The 21,469-nt window shown below is 40.9% G+C and overlaps 1 protein-coding gene across 3 annotated transcripts in view; it reads left to right on the plus strand.

Annotated features, from left to right (window-relative positions):
- Positions 1-21,469, plus strand: part of csf3r (colony stimulating factor 3 receptor) — an 84,679-nt gene that overhangs the window by 48,795 nt on the left and 14,415 nt on the right. For all 3 annotated transcript variants that reach the window (XM_072913098.1, XM_072913097.1, XM_072913096.1), the window contains 9 exons: positions 437-520; positions 586-882; positions 4,147-4,279; positions 4,357-4,523; positions 8,025-8,179; positions 8,264-8,414; positions 13,591-13,673; positions 13,745-13,952; positions 14,018-14,206. In XM_072913098.1, coding sequence (XP_072769199.1) covers positions 451-520; positions 586-882; positions 4,147-4,279; positions 4,357-4,523; positions 8,025-8,179; positions 8,264-8,414; positions 13,591-13,673; positions 13,745-13,952; positions 14,018-14,206 — 1,453 coding nt within the window. In that variant the 5' untranslated portion in view covers positions 437-450. The remainder of the gene's footprint in view (positions 1-436; positions 521-585; positions 883-4,146; positions 4,280-4,356; positions 4,524-8,024; positions 8,180-8,263; positions 8,415-13,590; positions 13,674-13,744; positions 13,953-14,017; positions 14,207-21,469) is intronic.

The following is a 21,469-nucleotide window of genomic DNA, read 5'->3' on the forward strand; positions in this document are numbered from 1 at the left end:
CTGCTGCCCCCGCGACCCGACCTCGGATAAGCGGAAGAAGATGGATGGATGGATGGATGGCATACAATCTTTTGCCAGAGCGTGGGTGACACTAAGAGGTTACAGGTCGACACGTTTCTCCTCAATTGAGTCCAAATTTAATTCAGTCTCTGTTTAATTCTTTGCCTCTTGTCTTGTTTAATAGATGTCATCAGCGTTTGAACCTGACAAGTAGACCAATAATAAATTTATAAAAGAACCAAACTTCATGAATGTTTTTTTGTGACCAACAATTATGTGCTCCAATCACTCTATCACAAAAACAATAAGAATTGTAGAAATGATTGGAAACCCAATTTGACCACGACTGTATGTAACAGCTGCAGTATAAAAGAACGTTTCTGTGAGGGTATGAAAAGATGCGATGAAAGAATGATTGTTTTTGGGTGTGTGACAGGTGTTGTTGCCATCATGGCGGCCACGTGGGTGTCACTGGTTGTCGTGCTGGTAGTGGCGGCGGACGTGAACGCGGTGGAAAACGGTAATAAAAATAAAAATGGTACATTACAGGGCGGACTAAGAGTACTAATACTGTATTCATCACAGATGGTTACGCTCGGCCATGCGCCAGTGTCCACACGTCCAGTTCGGTGGTGGCAGTGGGGTCGGCCGTGGAAGCCGTTTGCGTGATCGCCGACGACTGCCCCCTCCTGATTGGGCACTCCGCCGATGTGGAGTGGCGACTGGACGACCTCGTTCTTCCCAGCAGCCCCGCGTCCGACCGGGGCCACAGAACCCATCGAGTGGTCATCCCCAGTTTCAACCACAGCCGGGCCACTCTGACCTGCTGCGTCCTTACCTCGCCCATGCAGATCATCGGAGGGGTGGAGATCCGAGCTGGATGTGAGGAAAAAATTATTTACTAAGAGAGGAAGCAGCTCTGGTAACATTTTGATGTTTAGGGTGATAACAATAGTTTGATGTGATTTTTTTTTTTAAGTCTATTTTCCATTGCCTGTGGTTTTATTCGTTTAAAATTAATTGGTTCATAGTGAAATGATAAGTGTGAACAGTAGATGGCAGTCACACATAAGAGATACGTGTGGACTGCAATATGACTCGACGGTGCGCTTTATAACGTGATGCGCCTAATGTTCCGAATCATTTTGGTTGTGCTCACCGACCTCGAAGCTATTTTATTTGGTACATGGTGAAATGATAAGTGTGAACAGTAGATGGCAGTCACACATAAGAGATACGTGTAGACTGCAATATAACTCGTCCGTGCGCCTTATAATGTGGTGCGCCTAATGTTCGGAATCATTTTGCTTGTGCTTACCAACCTCGAAGCTATTTTATTTGGTACATGGTGAATTATAAGTGTGAACAGTAGATGGCAGTCACACATAAGAGATACGTGTAGACTGCAATATGACTCGACCGTGCGCCTTATAACGTGGTGCGCCTAATGTTCGGAATCATTTTGGTTGTGCTTACCGACCTCGAAGCTGTTTTATTTGGTACATGGTGAAATGATAAGTGTGAACAGTAGATGGCAGTCACACATAAGAGATACGTGTAGACTGCGATATGACTCAAATAAACAAGTTCAAACCCCCCGGCCGAGTCATACCAAAGACTATAAAAATGGGAGCCATTACCTCCCTGCTTGGCACTCAGCATCAAGGGTTGGAAATTTGGGGTTAAATTACCAAAAATGATTCCCGGGCGCAGCCATCGCTGCTGCTCATTGCTCCCCTCACCTCCCAGGGGGGGTGATCAAGGGTGATGGGTCAAATGCAGAGTGTGTGTGTGACAATCATTGCTACTTTAACTTAACTTAAAATCAGTAAACTGGGTTCAGGTTGGTTTTCCGTATTTGTCGGACCATAAGGCGCACCTAAAATCCTTTCATTTTCTCAAAACTGGACAGTGCGCCTTATAACCCGGTGCGCCTAATGTGCGGAATCATTTTGGTTGTGCTCACCGACCTCGAAGCTATTTTATTTGGTACATGGTGAAATTATAAGTGTGAACAGTAGATGGCAGTCACACATAAGAGATACATGTAGACTGCAATATAACTCGACCGTGCGCCTTATAACGTGGTGCGCCTAATGTTCGGAATCATTTTGGTTGTGCTTACCGACCTCGAAGCTATTTTATTTGGTACATGGTGAAATTATAAGTGTGAACAGTAGATGGCAGTCACACATAAGAGATACATGTAGACTGCAATATGACTCGACCGTGCGCCTTATAACGTGGTGCGCCTAATGTTTGGAATCATTTTGGTTGTGCTTACCAACCTCGAAGCTATTTTATTTGGTACATGGTGAAATTATAAGTGTGAACAGTAGATGGCAGTCACACATAAGAGATACGTGTAGACTGCAATATGACTCGACCGTGCGCCTTATAATGCGGTGAGCTTAATGTGCGGAATCATTTTGGTTGTGCTTACCGACCTCGAAGCTATTTTATTTGGTACATGGTGAAATGATAAGTGTGAACAGTAGATGGCAGTCACACATAAGAGATAAGTGTAGACTGCAATATGACTCAACAGTGCGCCTTATAACCCGGTCTGCCTAATGTACGAAATCATTTTGGTTGTGCTCACTGACCTCGAAGCTATTTTATTTGGTACATGGTGAAATGATAAGTGTGAACAGTAGATGGCAGTCACACATAAGAGATACGTGTAGACTGCGATATGACTCAAATAAACAAGTTCAAACCCCGGCCGAGTCATACCAAAGACTATAAAAATGGGAGCCATTACCTCCCTGCTTGGCACTCAGCATCAAGGGTTGGAAATTTGGGGTTAAATTACCAAAAATGATTCTCGGGCGCAGCCATCGCTGCTGCTCATTGCTCCCCTCACCTCCCAGGGGGGGTGATCAAGGGTGATGGGTCAAATGCAGAGGACAAATTTCACCACACCGAGTGTGTGTGTGACAATCATTGCTACTTTAACTTAACTTAAAATCAGTAAACTGGGCTCAGGTTGGTTTTCCGTATTTGTCGGACTATAAGGCGCACCTAAAATCCTTTCATTTTCTCAAAACTGGACAGTGCGCCTTATAACCCGGTGCGCCTAATGTGCGGAATCATTTTGGTTGTGCTCACCGACCTCGAAGCTATTTTATTTGGTACATGGTGAAATGATAAGTGTGAACAGTAGATGGCAGTCACACATAAGAAATATGTGTAGACTGCAATATAACTCGACCGTGCGCCTTATAACGTGGTGCGCCTAATGTGCGGAATCATTTTGGTTGTGCTTACCGACCTCGAAGCTATTTTATTTGGTACATGGTGAAATGATAAGTGTGAACAGTAGATGGCAGTCACACATAAGAAATACGTGTAGACTGCAATATAACTCGACCGTGCGCCTTATAACGTGGTGCGCCTAATGTTCTTAATCATTTTGGTTGTGCTTACCAACCTCGAAGCTATTTTATTTGGTACATGGTGAAATTATCAGTGTGAACAGTAGATGGCAGTCACACATAAGAGATATGTGTAGACTGCAATATGACTCGACCGTGCGCCTTATAACGTGGTGCGCCTAATGTTCGGAATCATTTTGGTTGTACTTACCAACCTCGAAGCTATTTTATTTGGTACATGGTGAAATGATAAGTGTGAACAGTAGATGGCAGTCACACATAATAGATACGTGTAGACTGCAATATGACTCAACAGTGCGCCTTATAACCCGCCTGCCTAATGTACGGAATCATTTTGGTTTTGCTCACCGACCTCGAAGCTATTTTATTTGGTACATGGTGAAATGATAAGTGTGAACAGTAGATGGCAGTCACACATAAGAGATACGTGTAGACTGCGATATGACTCAAATAAACAAGTTCAAACCCCGGCCAAGTCATACCAAAGACTATAAAAATGGGAGCTATTACCTCTCTGCTTAGCACTCAGCATCAAGGGTTAAAAATTTGGGGTTAAATCACCAAAAATGATTCCCGGGCGTGGCCATCGCTGCTGCTCACTGCTCCCTTCACCTCCCAGGGGGTGAACAAGGGGATTGGTCAAATGCAGAGGACAAATTTCACCACACCTAGTGTGTGTGTGACAATCATTGCTACTTTAACTTTTAAGTGGCAGTTTTGCCAATAAATCCAAATATGCACCTGATAGATCCCCCGCCAGTGCCACAGAACCTGAGCTGTCAGGCCAACCTCTCCGCCCAGGAAAGCCTGACCTGTGACTGGGAAGCCAGCCTGCAAGCGAGCCGCCTGCCCACAAAGTACACCCTCCACACGCACATTGGGTAAATACTCCGAGGGCTGTTTCTGTGTTAATGTCCACTGGGACTCATGTTAACCCTGAATGAGTTTGTCATTACAGGGACTTGAACCGGAATCGCACCTACGAGCTGCCGCCGGGCGTCCACAGCTACACCATCCCTCGCTCCGACTTTGTGCTCTTCTCAGAAATGGAAATATACGTGAAAGCTGCCAATCAGCTGGGAGAGGCGAGTTCGGCGCCGCTCACTTTAGAGCCTGTCAGCTCAGGTAATTATATTATTTTATTGTTGACTGCGATTAGGGCTGTCAAGATGTACACTATATTGCCAAAAGTATTTGGCCACCCATCCAAACGATCAGAATCAGGTGTCCTAATCACTTGGCCTGGCCACAGGTGTATAAAATCAAGCACTTACACTGCAAAAACTGAAATCTAAGTAAGATGAAATATCTCAAATAAGGGCATACTTGCCAACCTTGAGACCTCCGATTTCGGGAGGTGGGGGGAGGGGGTGGGAGTGGGCGTGGTCGGGGTGGGACGGGGGCGTGGTTGGGGGCATGGCTAAAAGGGGAGGAGTCTATTTACAACTAGAATTCACCAAGTCAAGTATTTCTTATATATATATATATATATATATATATATATATATATATATATATATATATATATATATATATATATATATATATATATAAGAAATACTTGACGTTCAGTGAATTCTAGCTACATATATATATATATATATATATATATATATATTTATTTATTTATTTTATTATATATATATATATATATGTTTTATTATATATATATATATATATATATATTTATTTTATTATATATATATATATATATATATATATATATTTGTTTTATTATATATATATATATATCTATATATATATATATATATATATATATATATATATATATATATATATAGATATATATATATATATATAAAATAAATACTTGAATTTCAGTGTTCATTTATTTACACATATACACACACATAACACTCATCTACTCATTGTTGAGTTAAGGGTTGAATTGTCCATCCTTGTTCTATTCTCTGTCACTATTTTTCGAACCATGCTGAACACCCTCTCTGATGATGCATTGATGTGTGGCACGCACAAAAGTGCTTTCATCAAATGCACTAGATGGCAGTATTGTCCTGTTTAAGAGTGTCACAACATTGCTGTTTACGGCAGACGGACTGCTTTACGGTATACAAATAGTGACTGCTGTTGTTGTGTGTTGTTGCCACGCTGGGAGGACGTTAATGAAACTGCCTAGCAATAAACCCACATAAGAAACCAAGAACTCGCCTTCCATCATTCTATAGTTATAACGTGATTGGGCAGGTACGCTTTTTTATATTGTGGAGGACCTGAGTCCGCCTGAATTTCGGGAGATTTTCGGGAGAAAATTTGTCCCGGGAGGTTTTCGGGAGAGGCGCTGAATTTCGGGAGTCTCCCGGAAAATCCGGGAGGGTTGGCAAGTATGAATAAGGGTGATATTTGCTTATTTTCTGTCTGATAAGATAATTCTTCTCACTAAGCAGATTTTATGTTAGAGTGTTTTACTTGTTTTAAGTGTTTTGGTCCTAAATGATCTCAGTAAGATATTACAGCTTGTTGCTGAGATGTTATGACCTATATTGAGTAAAACATGCTTAAAACTATGTTTGTCCAAATGTCTAAAACACACCCAGCAATGGTGCACAGGAAGGCGGGGAAGAAGAGAGGAAAAGGTGGCCAAAATGGTCAAAAGTCCCAAAAATGTTCAAAATACCTACCCGGGTTCCAGTGCCACGAGTCCGGCCGCTGGCCGCGCAAGTTCCGGGATGCAAAAAATGTCCAAAACGCACCCAGCAAAGTCCCATGGGAAGTGGGGGGAGAAAAGTGAGAAAAGTCGGCAAAAGTCCCCAAAAATGTTCAAAATACCTCCCCAGGTTTGAGTCCCACAAGTCCCGCCGCCGGCCGCGCAAGTCCCGGGACGCCCAAAATGTCCATAACACACCCAGCCGAGTCCCACGGGGAGGGGGGATAAAAGTTGGAAAAGTCGTCAAAAGTCCCAAAAATTTTCAAAATACCTACCCAGGTTGGAGTCCCACATGGAGTGGTACAAGTCTTAAGACTTGAACACACGAACCCGGGTGTGATTTTTGAACATTTTACCGACTTTCCTCACTTTTCTCCCCGCCTTTCCGTGGGACTTTGCTGGGCGAGTTTTAGACATTTTGGGCATCCCGTCCGGCGGCTGGACTTGTGGGACTCAAACCTGGGTAGGTATTTTGAACATTTTTGGGTCTTTTGCCGACTTTTCCAACTTTTATCCCCCGTCCCCGTGGGACTCGGCTGGGTGTGTTACAGACATTTTGGGCATCAGTGTGTAAAGAATATCACCACATGGGCTCAGGAACACTTCAGAAACCCACTGTCAGTAACTACAGTTGGTCGCTACATCTGTAAGTGCAAGTTAAAACTCTACTATGCAAGGCGAAAACAGTTTATCAACAACACCCAGAAACGCCGTCGGCTTCGCTGGGCCTGAGCTCATCTAAGATGGACTGATACAAAGTGGAAAAGTGTTCTGTGGTCTGACGAGTCCACATTTCAAATTGTTTTTGGAAACTGTGGACGTCGTGAGGAAAAGAACCATCCGGATTGTTATAGGCGCAAAGTTTAAAAGCCAGCATGTGTGATGGTATGGGGGTGTATTAGTGCCCAAGACATGGGTAACTTACACATCTGTGAAGGCGCCATTAATGCTGAAAGGTACATACAGGTTTTGGAGCAACATATGTTGCCATCCAAGCAACGTTATCATGGACGCCCCTGCTTATTTCAGCAAGACAATGCCAAGTCACATGTTACATCAACGTGGCTTCATAGTAAAAGAGTGCGGGTACTAGACTGGCCAGTCCAGACCTGTCTCCCATCGAAAATGTGTGGCGCACATACTTGCCAACCCTCCCGGATTTTCCGTGAGATTCCCGAAATTCAGCGCCTTTCCCGAAAACCTCCCGGGACAAATTATCTCCCGAAAATCTCCCGAAATTCAGGCAAAGCTGGAGGCCACACACCCTCCAGCTCCATGCGGACCCGAGTGACGTGTCTACAGCCTGTTTTCACGTCCGCTTTCCCACAATATAAACAGCGTGCCTGCCCAATCACATTATAACTGTAGAATGATGGAGGGCGAGTTCTTGGTTTCTTATGTGGGTTTGTTGTTAGGCAGTTTCATTAACGTCCTCCCAGCGCGGTAACAACACACAACAACAGCAGTCACGTTTTCGTCTGCCGTAAACAGCAATGTTGTGACACTCTTAAACAGGACAATACTGCCATCTACTGTACATGCATATGTGACAATAACATCTAGGGCTTTTAGAGAGTGCAGTGCACAACTGCGCACACAACAAGGAGACGAAGCAGAATGCATCATCAGAGAGGGTGTTCAGCATGGTTCGAAAAATAGTGACAGAAAATAGAACAAGGATGGACAATTCAACCCTTAACTCAACAATGAGTAGATGAGTGTTATGTGTGTGTATATGTGTAAATAAATGAACACTGAAATTCAAGTATTTCTCTTATTTATATATATATATAATATATAATCTAATGTTTACCCAAATCCTTGCCACACTTGATTGGTTTTCCTCCACATTCCATGCACCAACCCTCCACTTGGTATTATAAAACATGCTTGTTGAACCTTAGTGCTTGGGGGAGTTAAATACATTTACTTCTCTCCAGCTAAATTTGACCCGCCAAGCATTGCGAGGATGCAAGCTGGGCGGTTCAACTGCCTCAGACTGAGATGGGACTTATCCCAACACCAAGACTGGATGAAGGACTACGTCAGTCTTGAAGTCAGATTCAAGACAGCGGAGAGCAGCCTGTGGAACAAGGTACAGTAAGTCCAACCCTTTATGAGGCATGTAGCTCTGCTTGGTTACAGCGTATTAGTTTCAGGCTTACTGGTGATATTTCAGATCCTGGTGCTGCGTGCGCTGCCCAAGAACCCTGTGGACCGGTGTAACCTGCTGCACGGGACGCGCTATGTGGCCCAGATCAGAGTCCGATACCAGCAAAGCCCCTGGAGTGAATGGAGCGGCAGCCAGTCTGCAGTCACCATGGAGAGTGGTAGGACCTAAACCCGGGGTCGGCAACCCAAAATGTTGAAAGAACCATATTGGACCAAAAATACTCTAAACAAATCTGTCTGGAGCCGCAAAAAAATAATATAAGTCTTATAATGATGTAAATGTTTATATTAGCCTACTATCAAAATAACTTTACAAGGCTTATATATGTGTTATGATGAAGGCAACACATGATGGAAGTGTCTATATTAATCTACTATCAAAATGACTTTAAAAGTCTTATATAAGTGTTATAATGAAGACAACACATGGTGTATGTGTCTATACTAGCCTACTATCAAAATGACTTTAAAAGTCTTATATAAGTGTTATAATGAAGACAACACATGGTGTAAGTGTCTATATTAGCTATATGAGCCTACTATCAAAATTACTTTAAAAGCATTATATAAGTGTTATGATGAAGACAACACATGGTGTATGTGTCTATATTAGCCTACTATCAAAATTACTTTAAAAGTCTTATATAAGTGTTATGATGAAGGAAACACATTATGTAAGTGTCTATATTAGCCTACTATCAAAATGACTTTAAAAGTCTTATATAAGTGTTATAATGAAGACAACACATGGCGTAAGTGTCTATATTAGCTATATTAGCCTACTACCACAATGACATTAAAAGTCTTATAAAGCATTATAATGAAGGCAACACATGATAGAAGTGTCCATATTTGATATATTAGCCTACTATCAAAAAGACTTTAAAAGTCTTATATAAGTGTTATAATGAAGGCAACACACGATGTAAGTGTCTATATTAGCCTACTATCAAAATGACTTTACAAGTCTTATATACGTGTTTTAATGAAGATAACACATGGTGTAAGTGTTTATATTAGCCTACTATCAAAATGACTTTAAAAGTCTTATATAAGTGTTATAATAAAGACAACTCATGCTGTAAGTGTCTATATTAGCTATATTAGCCTACTACCAAAATTACTTTAAAAGTCTTGTATAAGTGTTGTAATGACAACACATGGTGTAAGTGTTTATATTAGCCTACTATCAAAATGACTTTAAAAGTCTTATATAAGTGTTATAATGAAGACAACACATGATGTAAATGTCTATATTAGCTATGTTTGGCTACTATCAAAATAACTTTAAAAGTCTTATATAAGTGTTGTGATGAAGGCAACACATGATGTACGTTTTTATATTAGCCTACTATCAAAATGACTTTACAAGTTTTGTATAAGTGTTTTAATGAAGGCAACACATGATGTAAATGTCTATATTAGCTATATTAGCCTACTATCGAAATGACTTTAAAAAGTCTTATATAAGTGTTATGATGAAGGCAACACATGATGTAAGTGTCTATATTAGCCTACTATCAAAATTACTTTACACGTTTTATATAAGTGTTTTAATGAAGACAACACATGATGTAAATGTCTATATTAGCTATATTAGCCTACTATCAAAATGACTTTAAAAAGGCTTATATAAGTGTTATGATGAAGGCAACACATGACGTAAGTGTATATATTAGCAATGTTAGCCTACTATCAAAATAACTTTAAAAGTCTTATATAAGTGTTGTGATGAAGGCAACACATGATGTAAGTGTCTATATTAGCCTACTATCAAAATGACTTTAAAAGTCTTATATAAGTGTTATAATGAAGACAACACATGATGTAAGTGTCTATATTAGATGTATTAGCCTACTACCAAAATTACTTTAAAAGTCTTGTATAAGTGTTGTAATGACGACAACACATGGTGTAAGTGTTTATATTAGCCTACTATCAAAATAACTTTAAACGTCTTATATAAGTGTTGTGATGAAGGCAACACATGATGTAAGTGTCTATATTAGCCTACTATCAAAATGACTTTAAAAAAAGTCTTATATAAGTGCTATAATGAAGACAACACATGATGTAAGTGTCTATATTAGATGTATTAGCCTACTACCAAAATTACTTTAAAAGTCTTGTATAAGTGTTGTAATGACGACAACACATGGTGTAAGTGTTTATATTAGCCTACTATCAAAATAACTTTAAACGTCTTATATAAGTGTTGTGATGAAGGCAACACATGATGTAAGTGTCTATATTAGCCTACTATCAAAATGACTTTAAAAAAAGTCTTATATAAGTGATATAATGAAGACAACACATGATGTAAGTGTCTATATTAGCCTACTATCAAAATGACTTTAAAAGTCTTATATAATTGTTATAATGAAGACAACACATGATGTAAGTGTCCATATTAGCCTACTATCAAAATGACTTTAAAAGTCTTATATAAGTGTTATAATGAAGGCAACACATGATGTAAGTGTCTATATTAGCCTACTATCAAAATGACTTCACAAGTCTTATATACGTGCTTTAATGAAGACAACACATGGTGTAAGTGTTTATATTAGCCTACTATCAAAATGACTTTAAAAGTCTTATATAAGTGTTATAATGAAGACAACACATGATCTAAGTGTATATATTAGCTATGTTAGCCTACTATCAAAATAACTTTAAAAGTCTTACATAAGTGTTGTGATGAAGGCAACACATGATGTAAGTGTCTATATTAGCCTACTATCAAAATGACTTTAAAAGTCTTATATAAGTGTTATAATGAAGACAACACATGATGTAAGTGTCTATATTAGATGTATTAGCCTACTACCAAAATTACTTTAAAAGTCTTGTATAAGTGTTGTAATGACGACAACACATGGTGTAAGTGTTTATATTAGCTTACTATCAAAATAACTTTAAAAGTCTTATATAAGTGTTGTGATGAAGGCAACACATGATGTAAGTGTCTATATTAGCCTACTATCAAAATGACTTTAAAAAAAGTCTTATATAAGTGTTATAATGAAGACAACACATGATGTAAGTGTCTATATTAGCCTACTATCAAAATGACTTTAAAAGTCTTATATAAGTGTTATAATGAAGACAACACATGATGTTAGTGTCTATATTGGCCTACTATCAAAATGACTATCTGTCGCAGGCTGACGCTAACCTTCGTTGGCAGAAATGTTGATATTTAATATTTATTCTACACATTTTTAAACACTGGTATCGATGTGTGTGTCCAAGTTAAAGGACACATCAGGCTGTCGTCTTCTAAAGGATTTATTACAATCTTTGCAAGTTGGGTAACACTTGCTGTGTTCAGAATTAGAAATGCAGCCAATATTACATACAGATAATGTGTCATGAAACATGGACAAACAAACTAAATACACAGAGGACATAAGTAAAGGATATTAAATCAGCTCCAATATACCTACAAACAAGGCATAATGATGCAATATGTACATACAGCTAGCCTAAATAGCATGTTAGCATATATTAGCTTGCAGTCATGCACTGGCCAAATATGCCTGATTAACACTCCACACAAATCAATAACATCAACAAAGCTCACCTTTGTGCATTCACGCACAGCATAAAACGTTTGGTGGACAAAATGAGACAAAGAAGGAGCGGCATAAAACACGTCTTTCTGTGGCAGCGTCGGAGAAAGTTGTACATGTAAACGAACAGTCCACACAACTATGGTGAGTTCAAGGACCTCCAAAATTAGTAGGACACAACGAAATAATGCCTTTTTAAAATAATGACTCCTCAGCAGTATTAGTGACATTGAAGATTTATTCGCTCAACTATGTAACACATAAAGGAACTTTGAAAAAAAATAAAAATAATAAAAATAATCCAAAAGTAACAAAGAAACATTGACATTGAAACGGTTGAGAGGATATTTTGAAAATATAGGAGAGCTGGTTATGAATTGTAATGTGTTAATAACTTCAAAACTTTAATATGTACACCAAACATTTTTGTAGCACAAACCAGCACAAATGATTGGGACTGGTTTTTGGTGAGATTTTGACATGGTGGAAGGGCTGGTTATGAATAATAACACATTGATACCATAAAAAACATAACATGTTCATAACTTAAAAGACCGAAATGGCACAAACACAAACAATTTTAGCCCAAACGATAGGGACGAGATTGGGGAAATTTGGACAAGGTGGGGTGGGAAACTTCACACAGGTGAATCACAAAACGTTAACTTAAATTAGAATAGCTAGACCAAATATTTTTGCAAGAAAAACCAGCACAAATGAATGGGACACGTTTGGGGAGATTTTGACATAGTTAGGTACTAGTCATGGTTAATAACACGTTAATTACACGTTAATAATATTGTTTTTAAAAACTCCATAATACACCTGCTGTGAACCTGTTTTTATGTTTTTATGTTTTAATTTATTCTATTTTATTTATTTATTTTTTATCGTGTTCTGTTTGTGTTGTGTTGTGTTTGCTCGGTACTCGTATTATCTTTTAACCTGCCCATTGTACAGCACTTCGGCTACCCCTGTAGTAAATTTTAAATGTGCTTTATAAATAAAGTTGATTTGATTTGATTTGATTTGATCAAATGTTACTAACTTAAAAATCGTAATAAATCCATTAGAAAAAGACGTAACGTAAAAATCGTCAGACCCCTAATTTCTTAGCATATCTCTTGCTTACTGATGCGTTCAATGCACCGCATTGTTTGTAGTGTGCCGGTACTATTGTGAAGTGTTAGCTACCTAAGTAGTTGACAATAGAGATGTCCGATAATGCCTTTTTTGCCGATATCCGATAATCCGATATTGTAGAGGGTAGCGTAGTATATTGTAGCGTCCCAGAAGAGTTAGTGCTGCAAGGGGATTCTGGGTATTTGTTCTGTTGTGTTTATGTTGTGTTACGGTGCGGATGTTCTCCCGAAATGTGTTTGTCATTCTTGTTTGGTGTGGGTTCACAGTGTGGCGCATATTTGTAACAGTGTTAAAGTTGTTTATATGGCCACCCTCAGTGTGACCTGTATGGCTGTTGACCAAGTATGGATTGCATTCACTTGAGTGTGTGAAAAGCCGTAGATGTTATGTGACTGGGCCGGCACGCAAAGGCAGTGCCTTTAAGGTTTATTGGCGCTCTGTACTTCTCCCTACGTCCGTGTACACAGCGGCGTTTTAAAAAGTCATAAATCTTACTTTTTGAAACCGATACCGATAATTTCCGATATTACATTTAAAAGCATTTATCGGCCGATAATACCGGCAGTCCGATATTATCGGACATCTCTAGTTGACAACCATCTTCCCCCCCACCCAGCCCCCACAGGACTCCTGGACACATGGATGAGGGTGACCGGGGATCACATGCACAAACAACTCCAAATGCTTTTATTTTGGAAGGTACACGTTTTGCCCATCACTACTGCAGCCGTTCAGTGATGGCGTGTAAAATAGTCTTCCTTTTGTTCCAGCCGTCACGGCGGTTCCGAGCTAACGGCCGAAACGTGTCTTACGTTGTCTCGGTGAGAAAGGTGAGCAGTAAGAGGGGAACGCTCTGCGCCACCGCCGGCGGTCATTGCACCTTCCAGGTTCCGCGTAGAGCCAGGAAAGTGTACATTGTGGCTGAGAACGCGGCTGGGAAATCCTCCCCTACTCAAGTCAGAATCTACCATCCCAAAGGTTGGCGGTTTGCAAAATAAAGTGTCACTCTTCATGCAATATTTCTAATGTTGTGTTTCTTTTAGAGCATGAGGCGATATGGAACGTCAGCGCCGCGGCTCTCGCTGACGGGTCCGTTCTGGTGCAGTGGACCAAGATCCCGTCAGCCGGTCTGCTGGACTACGTGGTGGAGTGGAGACCTAAATTGGAGAACGCCCTCTTCCATGTTCGGTTTGAGCTCGCGGGCAAGAATATGTCGAGCCTCGTCATAGCAGGTGTGTGCAAAATTGCCCGGTCAGAACGCTAACAGTACATCCGGCATTTATCTACACGGAACCAAGAAAATCAGTAAACTGGGTTTAGGTTGGTTTTCCGTATTTTTCGGACTATAAGGCTCACCGACCTCGAAGCTATTTTATTTGGTACATAGTGAAATGACAAGTGTGAACAGTAGATGGCAGTCACACATAAGAGATACGTGTAGACTGCAATATGACTCGACAGTGCGCCTTATAACCCGGTGTGCCTATTGTACGGAATCATTTTGGTTGTGCTCACTGACCTCGAAGCTATTTTATTTGGTACATAGTGAAATAAGTGTGAACAGTAGATGGCAGTCACACATAAGAGATACGTGTAGACTACAATATGACTCGACAGTGCGCCTTATAACCCGGTGCGCCTAATGTATGGAATAATTTTTAGTTGTGCTCACCGACCTCGAAGCTATTTAATTTGGTAGATAGTGAAATGATAAGTGTGAACAGTAGATGGCAGTCACACATAAGAGATACGTGTAGACTACAATATGACTCGACAGTGCGCCTTATAACCCGGTGCGCCTATTGTACGGAATCATTTTTGGTTGTGCTCACTGACCTCGAAGCTATTTTATTTGGTACATAGTGAAATAAGTGTGAACAGTAGATGGCAGATACACATAAGAGATACGTGTAGACTACAATATGACTTGACAGTGCGCCTTATAACCCGGTGCGCCTAATGTACAGAATCTTTTTTAGTTGTGCTCACCGACCTCGAAGCTATTTAATTTGGTAGATAGTGAAATGATAAGTGTGAACAGTAGATGGCAATCACACATAAGAGATACGTGTAGACTGCAATATGACTCGACAGTGCGCCTTATAACCTGGTGTGCCTATTGTACGGAATCATTTTGGTTGTGCTCACTGACCTCGAATATACTTTATTTGGTACATAGTGAAATAAGTGTGAACAGTAGATGGCAGTCACACATAAGAGATACGTGTAGACTGCAATATGACTCGACAGTGCGCCTTATAACCCGGTGTGCCTATTGCACGGAATCATTTTGGTTGTGCTCACTGACCTCGAAGCTATTTTATTTGGTACATAGTGAAATGATAAGTGTGAACAGTAGATGGCAGTCACACATAAGAGATACGTGTAGACTGCAATATGACTCGAAAGTGCGCCTTATAACCCGGTGCGCCTAATGTACAGAATCTTTTTTAGTTGTGCTCACCGACCTCGAAGCTATTTAATTTGGTAGATAGTGAAATGATAAGTGTGAACAGTAGATGGCAGTCACACATAAGAGATACGCGTAGACTGCAATATGACTCGACAGTGCGCCTTATAACCTGGTGTGCCTATTGTACGGAATCATTTTGGTTGTGCTCACTGACCTCGAATATACTTTATTTGGTACATAGTGAAATAAGTGTGAACAGTAGATGGCAGTCACACATAAGAGATATGTGTAGACTGCAATATGACTCGACAGTGCGCCTTACAACCCGTTGTGCCTATTGTACGGAATCATTTTGGTTGTGCTCACTGACCTCGAAGCTATTTTATTTGGTACATAGTGAAATGATAAGTGTGAACAGTAGATGGCAGTCACACATAAGAGATACGTGTAGACTGCAATATGACTCGAAAGTGCGCCTTATAACCCGGTGCGCCTAATGTACGGAATCACTTTTGGTTGTGCTCACCAACCTCAAAGCTATTTTATTTGGTACATAGTGAAATGATAAGTGTGAACAGTAGATGGCAGTCACACATAAGAGATACGTGTAGACTGCAATATGACTCGACAGGGCGCCTTATAACCCGGTGTGCCTAATGTACGGAATCATTTTTGGTTGTGCTCACTGACCTCGAAGCTATTTTATTTGGTACATAGTGAAATAAGTGTGAACAGTAGATGGCAGATACACATAAGAGATACGTGTAGACTACAATATGACTCGACAGTGCGCCTTATAACCCGGTGTGCCTAATGTACGGAATCATTTTTGGTTGTGCTCACTGACCTCGAAGCTATTTTATTTAGTACACGGTGAATTGATAAGTGTGAAGAGTGGATGGCAGTCACACATAAGAGATACGTGTAGACTGCAAAATGACTCGACAGTGCGCCTTATAACCCGGTGTGCCTATTGTACGGAATCATTTTGGTTGTGCTCACTGACCTCGAAGCTATTTTATTTGGTACATAGTGAAATGATAAGTGTGAACAGTAGATGGCAGTCACACATAAGAGATACGTGTAGACTGCAATATGACTCGAAAGTGCGCCTTATAACCCGGTGCGCCTAATGTACGGAATCACTTTTGGTTGTGCTCACCGACCTCAAAGCTATTTTATTTGGTACATAGTGAAATGATAAGTGTGAACAGTAGATGGCAGTCACACATAAGAGATACGTGTAGACTGCAATATGACTCGACAGGGCGCCTTATAACCCGGTGTGCCTAATGTACGGAATCATTTTTGGTTGTGCTCACTGACCTCGAAGCTATTTTATTTGGTACATAGTGAAATAAGTGTGAACAGTAGATGGCAGATACACATAAGAGATACGTGTAGACTACAATATGACTCGACAGTGCGCCTTATAACCCGGTACGCCTAATGTACAGAATCTTTTTTAGTTGTGCTCACCAACCTCGAAGCTATTTAATTTGGTAGATAGTGAAATGATAAGTGTGAACAGTAGATGGCAGTCACACATAAGAGATACGTGTAGACTGCAATATGACTCAACAGTGCGCCTTATAACCCGGTGCGCCTAATGTACGGAATCATTTTGGTTGTGCTCACCGACCTCGAAGCTATTTTATTTGGTACATGGTGAAATAATAAGTGTGAACAGTAGATGGCAGTCACACATAAGAGATACGTGTATACTGCAATATGACTCGACAGTGCGTCTTATAACTTGGTGCGCCTAATGTACGGAATAATTTTTGGTTGTGCTCACTGACCTCGAAGCTATTTTATTTGGTACATAGTGAAATAAGTGTGAACAGTAGATGGCAGTCACACATAAGAGATACGTGTAGACTACAATATGACTCGACAGTGCGCCTTATAACCCGGTGCGCCTAATGTACGGAATCATTTTTGGTTGTGCTCACCGACCTCGAAGCTATTTTATTTGGTACATAGTCAAATGATAAGTGTGAACAGTAGATGGCAGTCACACATAAGAGATATGTGTAGACTGCAAAATGACTCGACAGTTCGCCTTATAACCCGGTGTGCCTAATGTACGGAATCATTTTGGTTGTGCTCACCAACCTCAAAGCTATTTTATTTGGTACATAGTGAAATGATAAGTGTGAACAGTAGATGGCAGTCACACATAAGAGATACGTGTAGACTACAATATGACTCGACAGTGCGCCTTATAACCCGGTGCGCCTATTGTACGGAATCATTTTTGGTTGTGCTCACTGACCTCGAAGCTATTTTATTTGGTACATAGTGAAATAAGTGTGAACAGTAGATGGCAGATACACATAAGAGATACGTGTAGACTACAATATGAATTGACAGTGCGCCTTATAACCCGGTGCGCCTAATGTACAGAATCTTTTTTAGTTGTGCTCACCGACCTCGAAGCTATTTAATTTGGTAGATAGTGAAATGATAAGTGTGAACAGTAGATGGCAGTCACACATAAGAGATACGTGTAGACTGCAATATGACTCGACAGTGCGCCTTATAACCTGGTGTGCCTATTGTACGGAATCATTTTGGTTGTGCTCACTGACCTCGAATATACTTTATTTGGTACATAGTGAAATAAGTGTGAACAGTAGATGGCAGTCACACATAAGAGATATGTGTAGACTGCAATATGACTCAACAGTGCGCCTTATAACCCGGTGTGCCTATTGTACGGAATCATTTTGGTTGTGCTCACTGACCTCGAAGCTATTTTATTTGGTACATAGTGAAATGATAAGTGTGAACAGTAGATGGCAGTCACACATAAGAGATACGTGTAGACTGCAATATGACTCGACAGTGCGCCTTATAACCCGGTGCGCCTAATGTACGGAATCATTTTTGGTTGTGCTCACCGACCTCGAAGCTATTTTATTTGGTACATAGTGAAATGATAAGTGTGAACAGTAGATGGCAGTCACACATAAGAGATACGTGTAGACTGCAATATGACTCGACAGTGCGCCTTATAACCTGGTGTGCCTAATGTACGGAATCATTTTTGGTTGTGCTCACCGACCTCGAAGCTATTTTATTTGGTACATGGTGAAATGATAAGTGTGAACAGTAGATGGCAGTCACACATAAGAGATACATGTAGACTGCGATATGACTCAAATAAACAAGTTCAAACCCCGGCCGAGTCATACCAAAGACTATAAAAATGGGACCCGATACCTCCCTGCTTGGCACTCAGCATCAAGGGTTGGAATTGGGGGTTAAATCACCAAAAACGATTCCCGGGCGCGGCCCCCGCTGCTGCTCACTGCTCCCCTCACCTCCCAGGGGGTGATCAAGGGTGATGGGTCAAATGCAGAGAATAATTTCGTCACACCTAGTGTGTGTGTGAGACAATCATTGCTACTTTAACTTTAACTTTAACACCAAAATGTTATATTTTCCATTGAAAATATAGAACATTAAGCACTATCAAAATGTTTTAGTAGGACTTTGGTAAGCTATGAAGCCACACCGCTTAACGGATTGTACTGTGCTTCAACATACAAGTATTATCATGGTGTGTGTATGAGGTAAGACAAATTATCTGGCGTTTTGTTTCACAATATTATGCAAAAGCAACTTATCTTTCCTTCTGGTACCTGCTGATCTGCATTTGGGATCTGCATAAGTCCTGGAAATTACATTTTTTTTTTTTCTCTATCTTCTTGTTATGGGACATTCCTCCTCCGCTGTTGCCATTTCTAATATAAAGTAGTGTAAAGTTCTCACTTATATCTGTCAGTAAACTCGCCATGAAAGTGCTAAAACATACCGGTGTAGTGAGTTTACATTATTCACCCAAGGAACTTTAGTTATTAGAGAGTTCCGGTCGGACGGTTTTTCACGGAAAATAGGGTCCGGAAAAAACGGTATTCGAACCGTTTCAAAATGATGCGTCACATTTGTACATTCTCTTTACAACATGTCCAAAAAGGAACAGGAAGAAGTAACGCCTATTTAAAGGGGAACTGCATTTTTTTTGGAATGTTGCCTATAATTCACCATCATTATGAAAGATATGACGACGGACACATTTTTTTTATGCATTCTAACTCGCAAATAAAAGTCAGCTTACAGATGAGCCAATGGGAGGTCTTCTATTCCGCCCATAAAGGCCAATTGAAAAAAAAAATTAAAAAACTAAATGTACATGTCGTGACTTAAATATTAACCAAATATTAGTGATATTGTTATTATAAGCCCTGACACAGACAAACTATTTATAGCCGCACGGTAGAGATGCGCGGATAGGCAATTATTTCATCCGCAACCGCGTCAGAAAGTCGTCAACCATCCGCCATCCACCCGATGTAACATTTGAGCAGAACTGCACCCGCCCACCATCCGCCCGTTGTTATATATCTAATATTAATAAAAAAATTTAAAAAAAGGGTGAAAACTACGCGAATTGCACCTTGTGCAGACAAGATTTTTCGATCGGACACGGAGGAATTAGCGATGTAAAAGACCACGTTGGGACAAAAAAACACAAGTCTAATGCCGTTGCTAGCGATACAAGTGGAAAACTTTCAACGTTTTTCGTCGCCCAAACAGATTCTTTGGATGTGATAAATGCCGAAGTTTTATTTACGGAGGCAATAATTAAGCATGGACTTCCAATCGCACTGGCTGATCACATGGGACAGTTAATAATGTAATGCAACCTTTAAAAATCATTACGCGGTGATCGCGATCCCAAAAATAAACTTTTCTTGCATGATAATGTCCAGAAAAATTCGCTTTATATTACTATAGAGTCCTTTTAACGAATGAGTTTGATGGTTTATCACAAACCTTAAATGAAAGAAGTCCTTTGTTCTCCTGCACCATGCATGCGCAATCCTGTCGGCTGTATTTCACAGCACGACATACTGTAAAAAGTGTTTATACTATTTATACTTTCAATTAACAAATTGAAGTCTTGTGAAAGGTTGACAGGATAACTGGCATTAACTGTCAAAATAATTTCAAACTATTGAAGTTAGCTTACAGAATAAACATGTCAATCAACCCATATGATTTTTGCTGTAATATTTTTGTTTTGAAAAGTCACTGTGACTGATAGAAAAGTGATGGTTTTAGCAACATTTTAACCTGTCTGAATGCTAATAGTCATTTTGCGTCGGGGGGCGAAGCCCTGAACCCTCCACCAGGACTTTGTCCTGGACCTACCGGGGCCTGCGGCCCTTGGACCCTGGCTACTAGGTTTTTCTGATTTAAAAGTTGGCAGGTATGGTGAGGTTATAAAGCTTTTGCCTGTTAAAGAAAGGAGACTGATCCAATGCACAGACATTCGCGTGCCACGCTGTCACGACCCAGACGCACACAGTGCGCAATCATATGGGAGCCGCGCTGAGCGCACCTCCAAGCGCGTCTCGCTGCCGGCGACGGCCAGATATGGGCCCACGCTCCAGCGCCATCCATTTTCAGGGCTAGTTGATTCGGCAGGTGGGTTGTTACACACTCCTTAGCGGGTTCCAACTTCCATGGCCACCGTCCTGCTCTCTATATCAACCAGGGTGAGCCCCACCCCTTTCATGAGCGCACTACGCGCGGAGTGACCCCTGTTACGCGCCCCCGGCAACAGGGGTGGCAAGCAGGTAAGCTGCGCGGGCGGAGCGCGCGGAGTGACCCATGTTACGAGCCCCCGGCCACGGGGGTGGCGGGCAGGTAAGCTGCTTACCTGCTGCGCGTGACGCCGGCCGCGGCGAAAGCGGACAAGGCGGGGTGTCGGTGCGGTGGGCGCGGTAGTGACCCTGGACGTGCGTCGGGCCCTTCTCGCGGATCGCCTCAGCTACGGCTCCCGGTGGGGCCCTCTCGGGGGAAGGGGCCTCGGTCCCGGACCCCGGCGAGGCGTCCCTTCTCCGCTCCGTAAAAGTGTCCATCTCTTTTCTTTTTTTTTCTTCTGTTGTGGCATATGCAGCAGGTGCCTGCTCGTTTTTCGTATGTGGTTAACAACATTTAACTATGTATATATATTTCCGAATTGGTTTAACTGCCACCCGCAAAAAAAAAAAAAAAAAAAAAAATT

This window comes from Nerophis lumbriciformis, linkage group LG04 (genome assembly GCF_033978685.3).
Source record: "Nerophis lumbriciformis linkage group LG04, RoL_Nlum_v2.1, whole genome shotgun sequence".
NCBI lineage: Eukaryota > Metazoa > Chordata > Actinopteri > Syngnathiformes > Syngnathidae > Nerophis > Nerophis lumbriciformis.